This window comes from Embiotoca jacksoni, unplaced genomic scaffold (genome assembly GCF_022577435.1).
Source record: "Embiotoca jacksoni isolate LCO1_2020_lvr unplaced genomic scaffold, fEmbJac1.0.p SCAF_14, whole genome shotgun sequence".
NCBI lineage: Eukaryota > Metazoa > Chordata > Actinopteri > Embiotocidae > Embiotoca > Embiotoca jacksoni.
This window is the reverse complement of record NW_027185274.1, coordinates 14099794-14119855: the sequence shown is the minus strand read 5'-3', so window position 1 is coordinate 14119855 and position 20062 is coordinate 14099794. Positions and strand designations below refer to the sequence as shown.

The window sequence follows — 20062 nt, the reverse complement described above, 5'->3', positions numbered from 1 at the left end:
TCTTTTACTCTCGCTGCTAATCAGCATTTGAAAGGCAGCTTTGACAGTGAGAAAGAAAGTGAGGGTGGGGTGGGGTGGGGTGGGGGGGGGGGCGGCACAGGGAGGTGGGGGTAAACGAAAGCATGAGACACAGCGAGTTAGGGAGGGAGAGCCACAGAGAGACTGAGGCTGAGGGGCTGTACAAGCATGCCTTTTATATTTACTAGTGACTGAGAGAGAGAGCGAGAGAGAGAGAGAGAGAGAGAGCAGCTGAAGGCAGAGACAACTGGTGTGCACGGCTTTCCCAAGAGGAAATGAAAAGAAAGAAGCTCAGCGAGGAGAGTGAATGAGTGAGCGAGAGAGAGAGAGAGAGAGAGAGGAAGGGTGGGAGGGAGGGAGCATGCCGGCTGGAGAGAGAGAGAGAGAGAGAGAGAGAGAGAGAGAGGAAGAGATTCTCACACTGGCTGTGTCCTAATCCGAGTCCATCTCCAAGAAGCAGCGGAGCAGAGTGTTAGTGAAGTGAGTCTGAGAGCCAAGGAGAGCTACATCAGCTAGCTCTACACACACACACACACACACACACACACACACACACACACACACACACACACACACACACACACACACACACACACACACACACACACATACACTCTCTCCCTCTCTTTCTCGCTCTCTCTTTCACAAACACACACTCTTGCAACGGGAGTCCACGATGGGTCCGGCTGGGCAGCCACGGCTTTTTGTGAAAGGAAAGTGAGGGGATTGACGCTGCCCCTGTCCCAGCCCCCTTGGCTCACAGACACAGTGTTTGTTTGCTGTGTTTGAGCTCGAGGTGCTGGTGGAGGTGGTGGAGGTGTTGTGGTGGTGGTGGTGGTGGTGGGGGGGCACTGCCAGGGCAGAGCAGGGGCACCGAAGAGGAGGAGAAGGAGAAGGAGAAGGAGGAGGAGGAGGAGGAGGAGGAGAAGAAGAAGAAGAAGAAGAAAAAGAAAAGGAAAAAGAAGGAGAAGAAGAAGAAGAAGAAGAGGAGGAGGAAGAAGAGAGAGACAAAGTGGATCAGATCAACAGCAGCAGACTGAAGGCTGGAAATGACCGTCAGGTGAGTAGATAATGGATCTAACAGCTTACAGTCAACACACACACATGCACATGTATGACCGGACACACACTTTCTCACTCTGTTGCTTAATATTCTCACACACACACAGACACACACAGACACACAGACACACACCGGAAACACACTTGTAAAGTTGTCTCCTTTTATTCGATTTTTGCTGCCAGTTTAAAAAGGGTGATTTTGACCCGTCAGTCTGTCGTTATGTCTGTTATTTTTTTTTTTTTTTATCTTGATAAAGATCAAATCTTGTGGAATATTTATTGTATTTAGTTAAATGTACTCCAAAAGTACTTTTTTTTTGCTTTAGATAAAATATAATTATGGAAGCATCAGTGACAACTTTTTGCTTTCTCCTTTATGACAGAACAGAAATGTTACGCCTAATCAAATATGTTACTAAATTGGATCATTTGCAGTTAGATTAAAGTCAAAATATTTTGTTCTTAAATCACAAGTGATAAAACAGTTAAAGCTGACCTTTCTTCTACTCACTATCTCGTTTTACTCTGTGACAGCATGTTTGAATACACATTTGAGAAAATACATAGAAAAATGTCGATATAGTTTTCAAGATAAGTGCATATTTATAATTCACTTCAAATTAATATTAAGATGAATGAAATTTTACAATTAGAGTAAAAGTACAGTTATTGTTTTGTTTTTTTACATGAAGTTCTTTGTGTATTTCGTCAGTTTAGTTTCCTGTCAAATATTTTCACTGCACTCACTCATTATTCAGATATAGCAAGTAATTCATGCGTGTTTATGTTGTGAGCTGAGTGCACCTCTTCCTGACGGATTTGAAGTGCATGTGTGTGTGTGTGTGCTGTTTGAGATCTGGAGGCAGTGAGTGAGCGGCGGCGTGCCCGTCTCCACCTGCAGAGGCAGAATTGGTCACAGTTTACTGGCCTGGTAACATTCGCTGCCTTCAGGGTGTTTTGCAGCAGGTGGTCCGAATTGGCAGAATGACTGTGACAAACGCACAGTGTTCACTGCCTCCTCAAAGTAAATCACGGCATTAAACCATCACACAGCGATCTCAGCTTCTCGGGGTTTTATTTTTTTTTTTTAATGTGACTTTTTTTTTTTTCATACTGTTTGGAGGCTCGTCCCTCGAAGTAAAAGTCAGACTCTCCGAACAGCGGAACAGGTTTTGCACAAAGAAAACAAATACGTGTCGGCATAGGAGTGTGCAAGTGGAGGATTTAAGTGTGGGTGTTTATTTTGTGGGATTTCGTACCAGATTCCCTGTTTGCCTTTGTACATCTGCGTCTGTCCATATGCAGATATTTGTCTTGAGTGTTTATTTTGTATACTCTCGTCGAGCATCGCTTCAAAATCAGTGTTGCACGTTTGCTTTAAATTGTGCTCTGTTTCGTACACTGCCAACAGCATCATTTACGCTCACACCTGCTGAGATTTCAGATGCTGCAGATAAATTACAAACCAAATTACTACCTTCAGTTCAGAGTCACTCTTTCAGGTGGCAGGATGAGGTGTCAAAATGTTACGAGTGGTGAAAAGAGTTATCGTCCACCGTAATCTGGCAGCCGGAGCAGCAATATATATATTTTTTTTTTTTTTCTTTTTTCCACTTTTTAAAATCCTATGTAGTGAATGTTTCCACTTAGCTTTTGGCAATGCTTCAGTAAAAGTGGGATACGGAATATGACAAGAAACAGGGTCAGACCGAGTCATTGCATGAGCGTGGTACAGTTTATACCCCGGCCCACTGAGCCACTAAGCCTCTCCATCCGTTTCAGTTCTGGCTTGTGCAGGATGCTTTTGGTCGTGACCTACCTTTAGGCCTTTTTTTTTTTTTTTTTATTAGACCCAGACGCAGGTTTCTTCTCTGGCTTTTTGGATTTGAGGAGCAGCAGTTCATGCCAACAGTCAACTGTGCGACAGACCCTGACTTGGATTACTTTGTGAAAGTGAAGAAAAAAAAAAGAAGGCGCCAAAGGGCCCTGTTTAAAGACTGACTTTTTTTTTTTTTTTTTTTTTTTTTTTTTTTTGTCACTTAGTTATATTTTTGTATATTTGTTTTGCAAATAATCATCACATGAGTAGGTGAAATTTCAGCAGGTCGGTAATTTATGAGTTCATCCAGGATGGTAGACGGAAGCAGTCACTACTTGTGACTCATTGACAAGATCGCAGATAGACAGACACCTCAGCTCTCCCTCCCTTCCTCTTTTTCATCCTCTCTTGATATTTTTGTCTCTCTCTGTTGCTCTCTTACACACACACACACACACACACACACACACACACTGAGGTGGTCAGTATGTGGCGTGTTGACAGACAGCCGCTCACACACTTCTTGCTCTTGTTGTGCGCGCGCGCGCGTGTGTGTGTGTGTGTGTGTGTGTGTGTGTGTGTGTGTGTGTGTGAAGAGCGTTGACAGACAGTGTGTGGGTCTGTGACAGAGGGTGTCAGCGCGGTGTCAGGGAGATGTGTTTAGTGTCACACTCTGCTGACCTGATCTCCGGTCGGACTGTCCACTCCGGCCCCGCTGTGGCTCCTTACATAACCCCCGCTGTCATTCACACACCAGCCTGAAGGGATCCTCCAGCCTCCGCGCGCGCACACACTCACACGCGTACGCAGTTTCTTAGTGATATGCACACAATGTATAGGCATCCACACACTTCCCCTCTAAGTCGAATATCAGAATCAGGTGCGGTCTGAAAAACTTTAGTCTTCCTCACGGTCAATCTTTCATGTCGTCTCTACGTTCTCGTTCTCAAATTTAGGCCATGACGTGATGTAGAAGTTACTTAAATGAACAATATATTTGGAAATATCCAAACAAAGCGTCCAGCTCCGAGCGCTGTGTGGGAATATATGAGGCCAGCGGGTATCCTGGTCTCCACAAGTGTGCTACAAGACACCTACACAACTTGTGCAACTCTTATCAAGAGTTTGACACCGGTCTGAACTCTGACATCTGCACCATGCTAATTGATGTGTCCATATTAGCATGTGGACTTCTCCACGCTGGTGTGCAGAATGAGAGTGTGCTTTCAAGTCCTGGTTTAGAGTACACACATTGGCGTGTGTGCGAGTGTGTTGGAGAGAGAGTGAGTGACCCTGTGTGCTGTTCTTTGGCCTCTGGTTATTTGGAGGTCAGTGCTGATGTGGTCTCTGCCCGCGGGAGTGGATTTACCATCTTCAGCCGTATGGAGAGCTGCATCCACTCGGCTGACTTCTTCCATACGGTTTCGGTCTTCTTTCTACTTTTACTGTTTGTTCACTATTTATTTTGGGAAGCATTTGAAAAATAGGAAGACTATTTAGGGTTGTTATCGGTGTTACCATCACACGAGCCCTTCGGCATTCCTCGTGTGAAAGTACTCCCAAGTAAGAAGCTCGTTTTATTGTCTTTCCTCACTTTTCACCTCGAGCCTTCGCCTGAATTCGAGTTTGGGTTTTGTCTTGCGAGCATAAATATCCAGGACGGTCAACTTCATGATGAACTGAACATTTTTATTCAATGCATTTCTTTTCAAAGTCATCTACGTTTACATGTTTTCTACTTGTATTTATAGCTTTCAGTTGCTCTGGTGAACTTTTTGGGTAAAACTATTATCCCCATCATGCCCATAATACTTTTACTCATTGGGGAAAACTAACCCGAAAATGCGTTTGAGTTTTTATGGCTCGAGGCGTAAATGATTTAAGAATAAATATTCTGTAATTGCCTTTTATTTTAACATACTTGCAGATACTGTTTGGGTGACCCGTCTTGTTTTTGTATGCTCGTCAGGAGACACATTGTTGTCAAAAATGTCAGTTCATGCAAGACAGTCTTTTCCTTTTTCAAGTTATTGTGGAACTTCATTGTTTTTAATGACTTTTATTATTAAGCAAGTAATGGACATTCAGCTTTTCTTCAGAAAATCTCATCAGAACAATCTTTAGAGAGTAAATCATTTTTCTCGTAAATAAATGGGATTCAGTGCACTGATAGTTCCAGCTTCATATTTAATACGGTGCAGGTGCAGAGGAGCATTTCTTTTGTGTATATCCAGGCCAAGGTAGACAGTAATTATGACAGGCATGGATTGGATTCTGCGTATCTCCACGCCCGTGAGGAGTGGACATCAAAGCACACTCACCAAAGCCCTCTGTAATAAAAGAGGAGGAGGAGAAAGATATTGATTACCAAGGGTGAACATTAGCAAATCTCTTTCTCTCTCCTCCTTTTTTTTTTTTTCATCTGTCTTCATCCGTCCATCATTTCACTCCCTCTCTCTCTCTCTCTAACTCTTACTGTCTGATTTGCCTCCCTCTGCCTCTACTTAAACTCTCTCTGTCCCCCATGTGCTCTCCATCCATCCCCCTCTACCTCTCTAATCATTTATTTATCGCTGATTTCTTTATTCTATATTCTTTCAGTTTAGGGACGGTCCACACAGTGACAGTGCTGATCCACTCACACACAGGCCGTTATCATCATTCCTTTACACCCTTCACAAACACCTCCTCTTCCTCCTCATCACCACGGCGATACCTGGGGGCGGGCGGGGTCACACTGGTCCAATCTTACGCCGTATTGATTCCATTAGATAATTAATGACCCAGGCAAGGGCCAGGGAGGAGCAAAAAAGGGGGTTAGAGTATAGAGAGATGGGGGGTGAGGGTGATGGGAGGCGCGAAGGGGGTGGGAGGTGTGTGTGTGTGTGTGTGTGTGTGTGTGTGTGTGTGTGTGTGTGTGTGAGAGGAGGGATGGGGCGGGGGCAGGGGGGGGGGGGGTGGACGCCAAGGCCCTTGAGAGTTGGAGAGAACCTTGGGTTGGGAATGATCCAGAGTCGTCAAGGTCAACAGCAGCCGGAGCTTCGATACGGAAGCAGAATGCCGAGCGAGTTGGAATATGGAATGCTGAGCGAGAGAGGAGGGAGAGAGATCTTCGTGTCCAGCAGCTGTCGATTGATCAGCGGCTGAAAAATTGTACATTAAAAAGTCTTTTGACTTCCAAATCCTGAGGTCCAACCAGGGCCGTAATGCATGATAAGTAGTTTTCAGCCCTCCAACCAGAATACCAAACTTCATCTCCCCGGATGCTCCAGACACTCATTTACAACTACTCAACAACATGAAAGGCAAGACAGAAAACTAGCTACATCAAATATTCTGTTCATGTTATTTCCAACCATGTTTTCGACATCTTTCATGATATTGAACGTTTTCTGTTTGATAAAACATTATTCCCATGAATATCTTACATAGCTGTTGTATGTGTATTGCACTTTTACCTTTAGTTTGAGATAATTAAAGAAGATCGAGCGCTGGAGAAAGAGAGGAGAGCTGTATAAAAAGCGTTATCATTAAAATTTTACTTGCGTAAATACTGGAACGACTATGTCTGGAATGACTAGAATGTTAAAAGGCCAACTTTTTCGGCAATTTGGGGGGCAGGTTCTGCTTTTTTGAACACAAAAAAAGAGGAGAGGAAGAAGTGAAAGGACATCTACCAAGTGTCCCAGGCCAGAGCCCAAACCAGGGTGCCCCTTCTTTCTTTTCTTTTTTGCCAGCTTGACTTATAGGCACAATGCAAATGACAACAGCACCATGTTTCAAAAAGGGTCTGCCAGTAAATTACAGGAAGTACACAGCTCATTTATTGAGGTTTGAGGAGAGAAATGTGTCAGAAACGGTGAAGAAATGATCTAAAATTGCAGTTCGTATTGTGCAAATTTGTTTAAATGGATCTGTAGGTAGTATTGCGCTGGCCACTACAGTAAGCCATCAATCAGGACGTGCATGTCCTAAAATGTCCTAAATGTGACTTTTTTAACTAAAGGGAGAAAATACGCAATATTCTTTTGAAATGAATCTTTTACACCTTTCTCAGATTTTCTAATTCTTCAAAATTGGTCAAAAAGCCTAAAAAATCCTCACAACTGGAACTGGTCTTCTTTTTTTGTTGTGAATTGTGCATTGCATAGGTTTGTTCCTGCTCTTCACCTTTGCATGAATTCAGTGTGCATGTAGTCTCTGGTGGGCTATGAGTGCTCCTCTGCCTCCGCATTCACAGTCTTGGCCAGGCTCTGTATTGGGCCCCAGGGGTTGGGGAGATGAGGCATAAAACAACCATGTCTCTACCTAGGGGAGCTGGTGGCATGGCAGTGGAGCTATTGTCTGTCGGCGTGCTGTTTGACTTAAATGTGTTCATTTGCCTGATGCCCCTGACTCCCTACTGGGAGGGGCGGCTTGGGGAGAGGAGGGGCATGCTAACGAACCTCTGACAGCTGGAGGCCCTAATTAAACGTCCCTGCTGAAAATAAATAGAGCAGGAGCCAAGCGAGCAGCCAGAGAGAAGCGCACAGCAAACAGCGGCTGTGAACGCTCGCCGCAGTGCCCTCCTCTCTGTTGCTGTTGAGACCATGCCAGGAGAGCATGGCTTTATAGGGTAGGGGTCTCAATCACACACACTCAGATATATATACACACACACACCACACACACACACACACACACACACCACACTTATGAATATGTAGCACTGCAGCGACACATTGTGAACACCTGCGGTCACACTTGATACAAGTTCATCTCCACAGCTGTGGGCACGGTATATTTTTTTATTCTCAGCGTTCTCAGAAGTCACACTTTCCTTTTCCATATATATTTCCCACTGTGCCAGAAGAAGTGGGCTCCGTCCTATCGAGCGGGATTGTTTCACACTCTGTCTAGATGACACTTCTGACATTCAGCCTGTTGTGCTGTTAGCTAGCCGGAGCATTAGCAGTCAAAGTGGCGGGGTCCATTTGGGTGAGTGCATTAATGGGCCGCCCAACCTGCGACAAGGTTATGAGGCTGATTGAATAATTACTGTGGAGGCCCCTGTCCATTACGCCCCTGTGTCTGCCCAGATAGAGGGAGATGGAGAGATAGTTTGAGACAGAAAGATGAAAGGAGAGATTAGATAAGCACAGATAGGGTCAATTAAGAGATAAACATACAGGTATGGGTTGGAGGCAGACTGTGTGTGTGTGTGTGTGTGTGTGTGTGTGTGTGTGTGTGTGCGTGCGTGTGCGTGTGCGCGTGCGTGCGTGCGTGCGTGTACGTGTGTGTCCACGAGGCGGTGAAAATTTGAGAGTAAATTGTTTCCTGTCTGTGTCTCCCTTTTGATCCCTTTGTCCTACTGTACACAGTTTAATTTGACTTGTAGTGCATTTATCCAGGTGAGGAAGGGAAGGTGACAAAGGTGAGGTTGTTAGACAGAGGTGCGCTGCCCTCTGCTCGACCCTGTCTCCTCTTCACCAGATGCTCTGAAAAGAGGACTGTCAATGTTGCAGGCTGGTAGCTTCAGGGTAAAAGATATAGGTTTCCCATGGATGCAAAAAAAAGCGTCGGCCTTCGACCTTAAGCTAGGACAAAATATTCTGTCAATGGAAATGCCCCGGAAGGAGGCTGGAAAATGAACCGGATTGATCGAATTAGCAACTTTATCAGTGTCTGACTGACATACATTTACTGGCACGGCAATCGATTTGAAATTCCCTAAAATAAAAGTAAGAGCAGCTGCTACAGACACTAATATCTAACTAGACATTTAACAATCAATCAGCCCACTGAAATCCAGAAACTTAAATTTGTCATTCTGTAATTGATCATGCACTCGTTTATTTTTTATCATTAACATAAATTAGACAGTTTACTGTGATTAAAATTTTAGTTGAGCCGGCTCTAGTTATCATCTTTATCTGCAATAGGGTGGTGCATTTATACAAGTTCATGTACTGTAGCCATACTAGTGACCTGGCCATAGGCAATGATAGTCAATTGGTCATTCCACTACTCTGATCAAGACTGGAATGTATCAACAACAATGAAATGGATTGATATGCCGGACGTCCATGATGAAGAGGATGAAGTCCACTAACTCTGGTTGTCCCTTTGTGTTTCCTTTAGTGTTGAGCTTTTTAGGCTCTATTCATGCATGCTTTTTGAGCAAACATTTCATGGTTAGGAAGCAGCTATTCAGACTATATTCATTTCTTGAGGCCAGTCAGTCACTGACACAGGACCTTGTTCCAAATAGAAAAAAAACTATTAAAGGTAAGTTGATGACCCCATCTACCCTCTCAACAACTATTCTCTCTTTGTAGAATTGATTATTGACTTTTCCGCCTTTGAAATGTGCCCAAGAAGTTTTCTTGCATACACTTAAAGCCGGCTGTTTCAGCTCAGATTTGTGGAATGATATCTGCCAAACCTGCCCGGCTTCCGCTGACCCCTCTTAGCCAAGGTCAGCATAGCCATGCTCAAACTCGAGACATAATCCATTTTCTTTTGCCCTGGCAAAGCTCTACTGACACGATTGTGCTGACCCAGCCTCGCCAAAGAAAGAGAGCGTTACAGAGTGAGGGGCAGAAATGGAGAGAGAGAGGGCATCTCAGGCCCAAGGGCATGACACTGAGGTGCTCGGGGCCACACCAGCCCTTTAAATGTCAACACAGCACAGAGGGGAGGGAAGCTGGTGAGGAGTGGGGCTCTGTTTGAGGACAGGGAAGAATATTGGCAACTTGCACTGCAGGAGGGTGGTGTCGGAGTTTGGCAGAAGGCAGCAAAAGATCTGGAAGAGAAGACGGTGTGTTTTGTCTTCAGAGATATTTGGTTAAACTCCAGTCACAGAAGTTTGAATAGTCTCTCAGGAATGAGGGGAGACATTTAGAGACCTCTGATTTTTAGTGTAATTGTGACTTCAAAGGAGGTTCAGTGTTTTGTCTTATGCCTATTACCTTGGTAACAGCCCTTGACCTTTATTTGGTGAACTACATACGGTACCTAATTGCTCTTTCTCTCAACTGCAGTACTTCTTTTTCTACCTTTCTAAATTTTTGCTACGGTTCCAATAAGCATTTAGCAAAATGCATTTGTCAGGTATATCAAGGAAGAAATCATGCTGATGGGTTATAATAATAAGCTTTTTTTATGCAAATTATGTTTTATCAAATTAAAAGAGCTGAATGGAAACTGCAAAGGGAGAAAAAATGTCAGTTTTCTTTTCTTTCTTTTTTTTTTTTTTTTTTTTTTTTTTTTTTTTTTTTTTTTTTTTTACAAAACAGGCTTCATGCTCTCTCCAAAATTTGGAAGTTCTTTGCCGAAAAAAAAAATTATGCGATAGGTTTTGATGAAAACATGTTTACTCATTCTAAAGTTATAGGCTCCTTAAAATGTGTTAAATCTGAATCTAAATGCTACACGAGCTCTCACCTGGAAAGGTGGAAGTAGTTTTATTGATCTGACTATTTAACAGACGTTATTGGTGAATGAACCAACCTCAATTCACTCACTCTTTTTTCCTCTTTTTGTCTTTGCTCCTCTGCTGTCTCTCATGGATCACCAGGTCTGAGCGTGTCACATCCTCAGCCAATCAAAGCCTTCGTTAACAGCGGCGTCGGCGCGTGATTGGGAGAAGGATGGCAACCATGCCGTTTGTCAGCGAGGGGAAGTGTGTGAGTGTGGAGTGGGATTTCCTACAAGGACTACTGGCCAAGCCTCCCACCCTGCCCTGGTGAGGCACAACACGCACACGCACACGCACACACGCACACAGAGTGATACTGTATAAGCCTGCATGCATGCCCATGAATTAATCTGTGCAAGGTGAAATCTATGCATTAACACCCTTGCAAACACTGACAACCTGAAGAAGAGTTTCCTGACAATGAAACACAATCCCGAAGACATAAATCTGTTCTCCTCAGTGCTGCATATAACCCGCGTTGTTGCTCACCTGCCAATCCTGTCAGAGCCGTGAATCCCCTCCCCTTGGTGGGAGCTTAAGTAAATTTGGCTGGAATTATTAATGGCCAGTCATTTACAGGCGGATATAAAAACTAAGCAGAATCAATGTGTGTGTATTGATTGTTCTCTGTGGCTGGGGTCGAGGCAGTATAATAATGAGATGTTACAGAGGCTGGCAGCATGAGTCCACACACACTCACAGAAAGACACACTGATTTCACTTACTGGAGACTAACAGGGTGAAATACAACAGCTGTGTCAGCTGATTAAGATACAAACACATGTACACACATGTGTGCTGGTCTTTTCTTTGTTTCTTCTATCACGCATGCACACACACATGCACGCACACGCACACACACACACACACACACACACACACACACACACACCTCACTGATGGTCCCTTATAGGATGAGCATTAACAACAGACACGAGGGAGAATGGTTGGCCTCTCTCTCACACATGCACACTTTTTCTCTCACACACACACACACGCGCACACACACACACACACACACACACACACACACACACACACACACACACACACACACACACACACATGCACACGCACACACTTTATTCCAGCGCAGCACCGACACAAATTGTGAAGTGGCTGTGACAACATAATTCCACCACTCAGGCCCCATTGAGGAGAGTCAATACCCAATCACAGAGACAGGCTACCTGAGCCCCCTCTGTCACTCTGCCCCTCCCTCGCCTATTGATCCCTCAATCACGGCTTCAGCTCACTAGCCCGGGACCAGATGAGAGCGAGGGAGAGAGGGTGAGAGCGAGGGGTTGGACAGAGGGAGGGAAAAAGAGAGATAGGCAGCGAGAAATTGTGTATGTGTTCACATATGGATTTTGGAGCAAATGGTATTATTAGGACTCTGCTCTGCTAGATAAAAGAAGTGAGTTTGTCTATAATTACCCAGACAATCTGCAAGAGATGGGTCAGAATGGAGATTGTTTCACTTAAATTGCAGAAGCCATTACCATTATATGTATTTATGAAATGAGTTTTCTGGATTGATGCTGAGGTCATTTATACAGAGCATGAATCAATCAACAGGTGGTCAGTAAATGGCCATAATGTGATACACTTTACCAGTTTCTCCCATCTTACACACTGCTGATTCAGACTCTCTGCCCTTCTGAGATTTTCTCTCCTCCCTACTTTCTTCTGTTTCTTCTCTGTACTTCTATCTGTGCCCCTCTACACCACTTTTTACCCATTGCCTTTTACACCCTATCTTGTCCACCTCTCAGTCTTCAGAACTTACGTAAAGAGAAATCTCGCAATGCGGCTCGTTCTCGACGGGGGAAGGAGAATTTTGAGTTCTTCGAGCTGGCCAAGATGCTCCCGCTGCCCGGAGCCATCACCAGCCAGCTGGACAAGGCCTCGGTCATCCGGCTGACCATCAGCTACCTGCACATGCGCACCTTTGCCAGCCAGGGAGACCCACCGTGGAGCCCTCTGCTGGAGGGAGACAGCAACTGCAGTAAAGGTGAGCTAAAGGGAAACGCACAAAAAGAAAGAGTACTGTAAAGAGTCACTGCCCAGAAAATGCATTGATTCACTTGAGTCTGCTGTACAGGAAGAAAGGTTTTGATTACTTTTGTAAAATTGCCTTTTTAGAACCAAAAAGAGAACCCCAAAAAATCGTAACCAAAACTATTTTAAAACTGGTTTTCAAACACAAAGTGAAGCAGATTCTCACCTCGCACCGTTTGCACAAATAACCCTAACCCTTATTCCTCGACTGTGTTTATTTGATCTAAACATCAAATGTTCCAACTATACTGTAAGATACAGTAGCAAGAACAGACACACTGACCATGACTGCTGCAGACTCAGTATACTTAAAATTGATTAATTTTACACGGTGAAAGGATTCACTGTACGTTTCCCTGCACATTTAATTTTTGGCTGCTTTTAGATGAAACACTATTTAGGCCACAAGTTGGTTAACTAAATCTACATAGAAGTGAATAATTGCAGGAAATAAGGAACTCCAGATAATACTAATTTTAGGGTCTTTTCTTGGGCCTGGAACCTGGTCAACATCTGTTAACTGTTTTCATGAGTAGATTTAATTGTTTTATATGTTCACAAATACAAGTGTACAGAATTAAATTAAACATGGTTGTGACGGAACGATTACTGCAGATAATTTCCTCCAATTTCAACCTATAAGAAAGCTGCACAGCAACGACAATTAAGATGATATGTCGCCAATGGACACAAACTGTTGAAATCCACGTTTCAACTCACATCTCACTTTCAATCCTCAGCAGTCCGATCCTGCCCAAAGAGACGCCGCACGCCACAAAAACTCAGTTCAGACAAGGACATTTATCCAGCCTCCTATTAGCGATCATAATCACTGCTGCTCTGTATGTGAGCGCATGAGCTCATGTTCTTTCACAAGCCTATAAACATACATGTCCATATTATCATATGCTAGCGTGAGCAGAATGTAATTTTTGTGTTGTGTGTATGAGAGAGAACGGGAGGGACGTAGATGATACACAAAGAGGGAGGAAACTATTGGTGCAAGTTGTAATTACAGAAATTAACTATATAACGAGGACATTGTAATTATATAGCCTGTCTAATTGCTACTATTACTGAGGGGAAACGATGCAGCTACAGTACAATTAGGTGTGTGCGCGCGTGCGTGTGTGTGTGCGTGTGTGTGTGTGTGTGTGTGCCTCTTGATTTGAGGAAATGTGAGCAAAAAGCAGTCATGTTAAAAGCATGTTTCTGTTTTTCTTTGTGTGGCGTGCTTTACCGCGATACGTGCCGCCCAATCCTGATGGCGAATAATGTTTTTGTTACTGTGAAAATCAACACTGGTGCCGGTGCCGAGCCCGAGTTTCCACACAGATACCAAAACAATACTCTTCTCAGAATCCTGAAAGGGACATTCTAGTCATTTTTCATATAAAGATCAGATGAATTGCCATTTGGAAGAAGTACTCACCCTGTGAAAACAGTCGTGTTTCGTCTTTTGTTGGGCTTAGACAATTCAACTTTATTACAAGAAGCCTGAGGTGTGGAGTTAAAGACATGGCATATATCAGACAGAGATGCTCTAATGAAATGACGCAAGATGGTTACATTATGGAAAATATACAGCCTGGTGTTTTGTTTTGTATTATTATTTTGAACTTGAACATTATTTCACCATAAACCAAAAGTGTCCCCCTCAGTAAGCTTAAACTTCATAGTACGTACACAGTGAGCCCTAATCCAAAGCCATAGTATCTGAAAATACCTTGCTATGGGTGGATGCATCGGGATCGCTCCATACCAAATCAACCATGCTGTGCAGCACAATCTGAATGTCTAAGTGACATACATACACCTGCACCCGGCCGGAAGCCTTAACTGTATTCAACATGTAGTGAATTGTTTTGTTTTAGTGTTGAAGCTTTTCTTGGCCTTGATACAAAGTACCTGCCGTTTAGAACAGTAGGTGTGCAGTCCTGTGTGGACTGGAAGGAGAGTAGAAAGACAGATGTGAAGTATGCTATTTTCACCACAATGAGAAGCACCCCTCATACAAATGTGCACAATAACTGTTAAAAACCCTGTACAGAAGCCTGCAGCAGCTACTTGAAGGTCATGGAGACTTGTGAGGCGCTTGACAAACACACCGAATGGCAACGCTTTTTGCCAGCTACGAACAATAGTAGTTTCAATAATTCTTACCATTTTGTAGAGAAGATCGGAACCTGATATCTTAAGTATTTTATTAAATGTTTGGCGATTTTTACAAGCAAGTCACACAGTCCCCGCAGGGCCAACACTGAAAATGCAATGCTAATTTGGACATCAGTTTGAACAAGTCTACCCACAATGCATTGGCAGGGTTTTAAGTGTGATGCATGACTTTAATTCCGTTAGTGGAATGTGGTCAGAGATCCGGCTGAAAGGGAGAGGAGGCCGGAGAGGAGGGGAAGGGACAAATGTTGGAGGAATAAAGACAGAAACAGGGGAGGAAGGAGGAAGGAGAGGAGTGTGAGGAGGAGAGACGAGGAGGAGGAGGAGGAGGAGGTGGTGGGGAGAGGGGGGGGGGGTTGCATTCCTCCACATTCCCTCTTGTCCGAGGGTTTTTGGATGGGCGCGGGCCAGCGTAGAAGGAAGGAAGGTGGAGGGTGGAGGAGAGGGATGGAGCGAAGGGGAGGGGCCGGAGTGGCTTTTGTCTGCTTCCCACGTTTCAAAGCCAGTCTTGAAAAATGAATAGACAGAGGAAAATCAATTGCATGACCTTCACACAGAGAGAGAGATTGAGAGAGCAGAGAGGGGGGAAGAAGGAGGAAAGAGACAGATTATGGAAGGAAGGAGCAAACGAAAAGGAAAGGCTGAAGGCAGGAAACGTAAAATGACCCATGATGTACATTCCCATTCGGTTTGTGATTGTGTGTGTGTGCCTATTTGCACAGCACATTCAAGGACTATTCCAACTCATTTATATTTCAAAACCTCTATATTGAGTAAATTTTGCTTTGCGGGACAGTTTTATTTCCTATTTCCCTGCCTTCTTAAATGTCATGTTACGAGATAAGTCCGATTTATTTTAATCGGAGCTGTTTCTTACCTTTCTCCTGCTTGTGATAAGATTGTACTCACCATGTTAATTGCTGAGATCTGGGAAGAGTAGCAGCATCACAAAAAAAGCAGAGACACAATCGATCAAACAAGCTAAGAGTTTACCTGATTACCTAAACTGATAAGACCAGCGGCAATGTCCTCACTGGACAGGAAAACTGTGCCCTTACAGCTGCACCGCGCCTAACGGTGATGTCATATCTGCACACCCTGAACTACACCTCTACATCCCTTCAGTGAAGTCAAACCACATGATGTCAGTAAAAAGAGTTTTTAGCTGCTGTTCAGTTGCTTTTTAAAACCCGTATGATCACCTGAACCTTTGTGTATCTTGCAGAGCCTGACCACTGCTGGATTTCTGAGGTCAATCATTGAGAACTGAAAACAACAATAATCACATATTGGCTAATATTCTGTTTTTTAACAAAAACAACAACAACATAAACACATTTGAAAATGGTCTTTTAATTTGGCAATTAAAAAGCTGTGATCATAACATGTACAGAGAGAGACATTGAATGGACTTGAGTGTCTTGGTTATGAGGCTTCTCCCAGCTTTGATTATATTCGGGATATGACATTTACATGGAAAACGGAGAAATCTGGTTCTTCATATTACCTTAAACATGAAATACTAGTATCCTGGTCTCTGATTACTGGATGCCTGAGTTATTTACAACATGAACAGGGAATTTTGACATTGTGAATCTGATTTGACTGTTGAAAAGACCCGACTTTGTTCTAGTAAATGCCAACATCACTTTGAAGATTTAGTTTGTCCACCTTAATGCCAGCAATGATAGAGGAGAGCGACAGGAAATATGAAGTATCATAGTGTCGGGCTGCCACTGAGGATACTCAACCATTACTGATGTCCTGTCGCCCATACACTATTCATGCTTTAACACGTCGGCATGTTGAAGCTCTCCCCAATCTAAACTGCCAACTATATTAAATTCTTTCATCACTGAAAGACAAAACTCTCTTTCTTCATTGCTCCAGAGATGTGGCGCTTTTTTTTTGCCACCATTGTTTGTGTTCCTGTTACATCACTTGGCTGAAGCCGTGGCTGCTCAGGTAGTCAGCAGAAAACAGAAACCAAGATGAGAAGAAAACATGCAACAGTATCCTGGTTTCGTAAAGAGGTCTCCAGCTACTGTAATCATGTTTCTGAAAACCGGGTTAAAGGCTTATCCAAGTTTCTGACATCATGATATGCGTCAACACAAAATGGGATGCTTAAAAAAACTGCAATCGCCGGAAATGCACTCATTGTGGCGTATTGTGCAACTATTTAATGCCAGATTGGTTTGTAGTTAGCTCAAACCTGTCTTTTGCATTGTTGTGCAATTCCATGTTACTTACAAGCCTACAGATGAGTTAATACCACGACATCTGGGACAAGCAAATATTTACAATCAACAGTAAATGCCATGGTAATATAAGTTGGCGAGTATAACTTTAACATTAAGGATAGAAAATAAGAATAAAAGCAAAACTTATCTTTTTAAAATCTTGAAGTTCCCACAGTTTGAGTATTTTAGATGAAACAGAAAAATAAATCAAATTTCGAGCACATCAGCCTTTAACAGGTGCGATATGGCAGCTGGAGAACCCCTCAGTCTTTTACAAGGTGCAGTACAATGACAACTCACTGCCAGCAACAGGGCCAGCTGAAGTGTTTTACTGTCTCGGCTAGTGAGGTCAAACACACCTCTCTCCTCGCCAGCGCTGGTGACATTGACTTTCATTCTGCCTCCACTCGCTCCCTCTCCCTCTCCCTCTTCTGCTTTCTTTCATTGCCTCCGTCTCCCTCACCTCCCTTCTGTCTCCCCCACCTCTTCACGATCTCTCTGCGTCTGCCTCCCCTCTAATTCACAGCGTTTAAAGCAGCCGGGGCTTTTAAGGGAAGTTAATTGCACTCAAATTATGTTCGACCGCAAAAGGAGCGAGGGAGCCATGGAAAAGAGACGGTGAGATAGAGGAGAGATAGAGGGAAGGAGGGAAGGAGGGATGGATGTCAGAGGGAGAAGATAATTATGCCAGAGAAGGACGCTGCGATTAGGGTCACCCTTTCTCTCACTGTCTGTCGAACATCCGAAACGTCACATTTGGATGGTAGTAAACAACTTGGCATGTGATCAGGCTCTTGTTTTGAAAGGGTAAAACTACAGCGGCTGAGCCAAACTTGAGAGACAAAGATGAATAAGAAGATAGAGAGAGAGGGAGGGGGGGGGGTTCACTGCGTCTGTTATCTGTTTGGTTCCCATGGTAACACCCTAACCTGGTTAAAAAGGTTGACACCGGGGGGGTGGAAGGGAAGACGGTGAGTGTGTGTATGTGCATGTAAGTAGGGGGAGGTTTGGGTGTGTGGCCATTTCTCATGGACTTAACTGGAACTAAATTATGTATTAGACAGAGGTATAATGAAAATCATTCAAATTTTTCATTCAGTCATTCAAATCTTTTCTTCTCGTGGGGCGCTGGGGAGACCCTGAGAGTTGACCTGCGAGTCGGACTATAATTAACGTGTCCGATCGCGCCCTGTCCCACTCTGTCCCTCATTCCCACAATGAAATTAAACCTCACAGCAGAGTCCCGGGGAGCTAATGAAATGGGAGTGTGACCGAAGGGAGCGATCAAAGATCACAGGTGCACGCAGGCCTGGATCCAGGTCTGCACACAGACGTACGACATGCGTGCGTACAGAAGAAACAGTCAAAAATACGAGTGTTCACTCACATAAATCATTTTAAAGGCGCCACCATTTCTATGGTAACATTATACTCACTAAAGAAATTGCTAAGATCTGGAAGCACTGAAACAAAGCAAGGACAAAGTCAGACAGAGCAAGGAATGAGTCAGCAGGCAGTCGGACAGGTTTTGAATAAGTCACTAGTTTACTCAGACTGTGTGGAGCGCTTTATTGGAGTTGTCAGTTGGTAGCAATGCCCTTTTGCTAACAATTCAATTAGGCCAGGAGTCGCTTGTGTGGAATCCTGGTACATTAATCTTTTATCAGACTAAGTACCATCTTAGTGCTGCCACTTTCTGTTGAATGGAGGTACTCCGATTTCTATTTAAACAAGCCAGACAAGGTAAAACTGTGCATCTGTATGAGATGCAACATTTTGTACAAAGAATTTAGATGTACACGAATGCCCCCAAACTCCACGAGCAGGATTGTGGGGCAATGCAAATAGCAAAGATGTCCAAACCTGTATGAAATGAAGAATGCACAGTTTATTGTCGGATGAGGGTTAGTTACCAGTGTTTTGGGTGGACTCATTTGCAGTTTTATCCGCCGCACTGAACATCTGTCTCCTCCCCCTGCCAGTGAGAGTGATCACAAAAACACCGTTGACACATGCTCACGTCACGTCCTGCCGTAGCCTACCCTGTGGCAGCTGGAAAATAGTGGATAAATAGTTTTGGGCATCACGACACCCACAAAATGACTTCTTACATGAGTTCGAATTTGATCTGTTCCGCCCAATAACATTTGGAAAGTCTAGAAGTCTGAATTATTTTATCCCCATGCAGGTTAGCATGGGGGATAAACCTGGAAGTTATCCGGCTCGGCTGACATCCCTGCTTCTCTTGCTCTGCCCGTAGAGCACGTCCAGCATGCATTCATCTGTCCAGTGCAGGAATGTCACATCGGACACCAGATTTTAAATATCTTGTGTGCTGTGAAAGTTTGCTGATAAGTTCAATCAGCATTGTGTGAAAGGGCGTGAATATAACAGATGTTCAATTATATGTTAAAGCCACGCACTCCAGCTTTACAAGAACGTGTCTACACTGCTGGTGTGTCCACTTGTGTCTCTTGTTGCTATCCTGTTGTTGTGTTGACGTTGTTGCACAGCCGGGTTTTTGCAGGACAACCTTATGAACTTAGCGAAGGCCAAAACAACGGAAAAAAAAGGCCCAAGTTGTAAAAATCTGAATCATCATATAAGGGATTTTGAACAATGAACAATTTAAGATTAGACAAGATATTGTAGAAGTGATAATATTTAGGGATATACACAGAATAATGTAAAGCCCTCACTCTCACTCTCTCTCTCACACACACACACACACACACACACACACACACACACATATATATATATGTATATATATATATATATAGAAGAAGGGCTTCACAGCACCACTACAGAAGGATCTTTGTTCTCAGGGTGAGATAGCAACACCGCTGTGAGACTCTCTCTTCAGATGTGCACACACACACACACACACACACACACACACACACACACACACACACACACACACACACACACACACACACACACACACACACACACACACACACACACACCAGGTCCACTGTTTTGGTTTCCTGGCCGCCCTATTGTACCATGGCAGTCTTTAATAAATGGTCCTCTGTGTATTTGTGTCTGTGTGTATGTGTGTGTGCACATGGGTGTGACTCATCCGTCAGCCCCGCCGGCCTCATGTCACATCCAGCGTTTCCTTCGCCCCGCTGACACTACTCAGCACAACTGATCACCCACCATCACCTTCACTCCTCCAGGGATCTGCGGCATGACACTCAGGACACACACACACAC

At 43.9% G+C, this 20062-nt stretch overlaps 1 protein-coding gene across 2 annotated transcripts in view; it reads left to right on the top strand.

Annotated features, from left to right (window-relative positions):
* Positions 1 to 913: 913 nt before the first annotated feature.
* The window catches only part of npas1 (neuronal PAS domain protein 1), a 36709-nt gene continuing 17560 nt past the window's right edge, over positions 914 to 20062 (top strand). For both annotated transcript variants that reach the window (XM_069148122.1, XM_069148121.1), the window contains exons 1-3: positions 914 to 1078; positions 10458 to 10625; positions 12134 to 12372. In XM_069148122.1, the coding sequence (XP_069004223.1) occupies positions 10531 to 10625; positions 12134 to 12372 (334 nt within the window). In that variant the 5' untranslated portion in view covers positions 914 to 1078; positions 10458 to 10530. The remainder of the gene's footprint in view (positions 1079 to 10457; positions 10626 to 12133; positions 12373 to 20062) is intronic.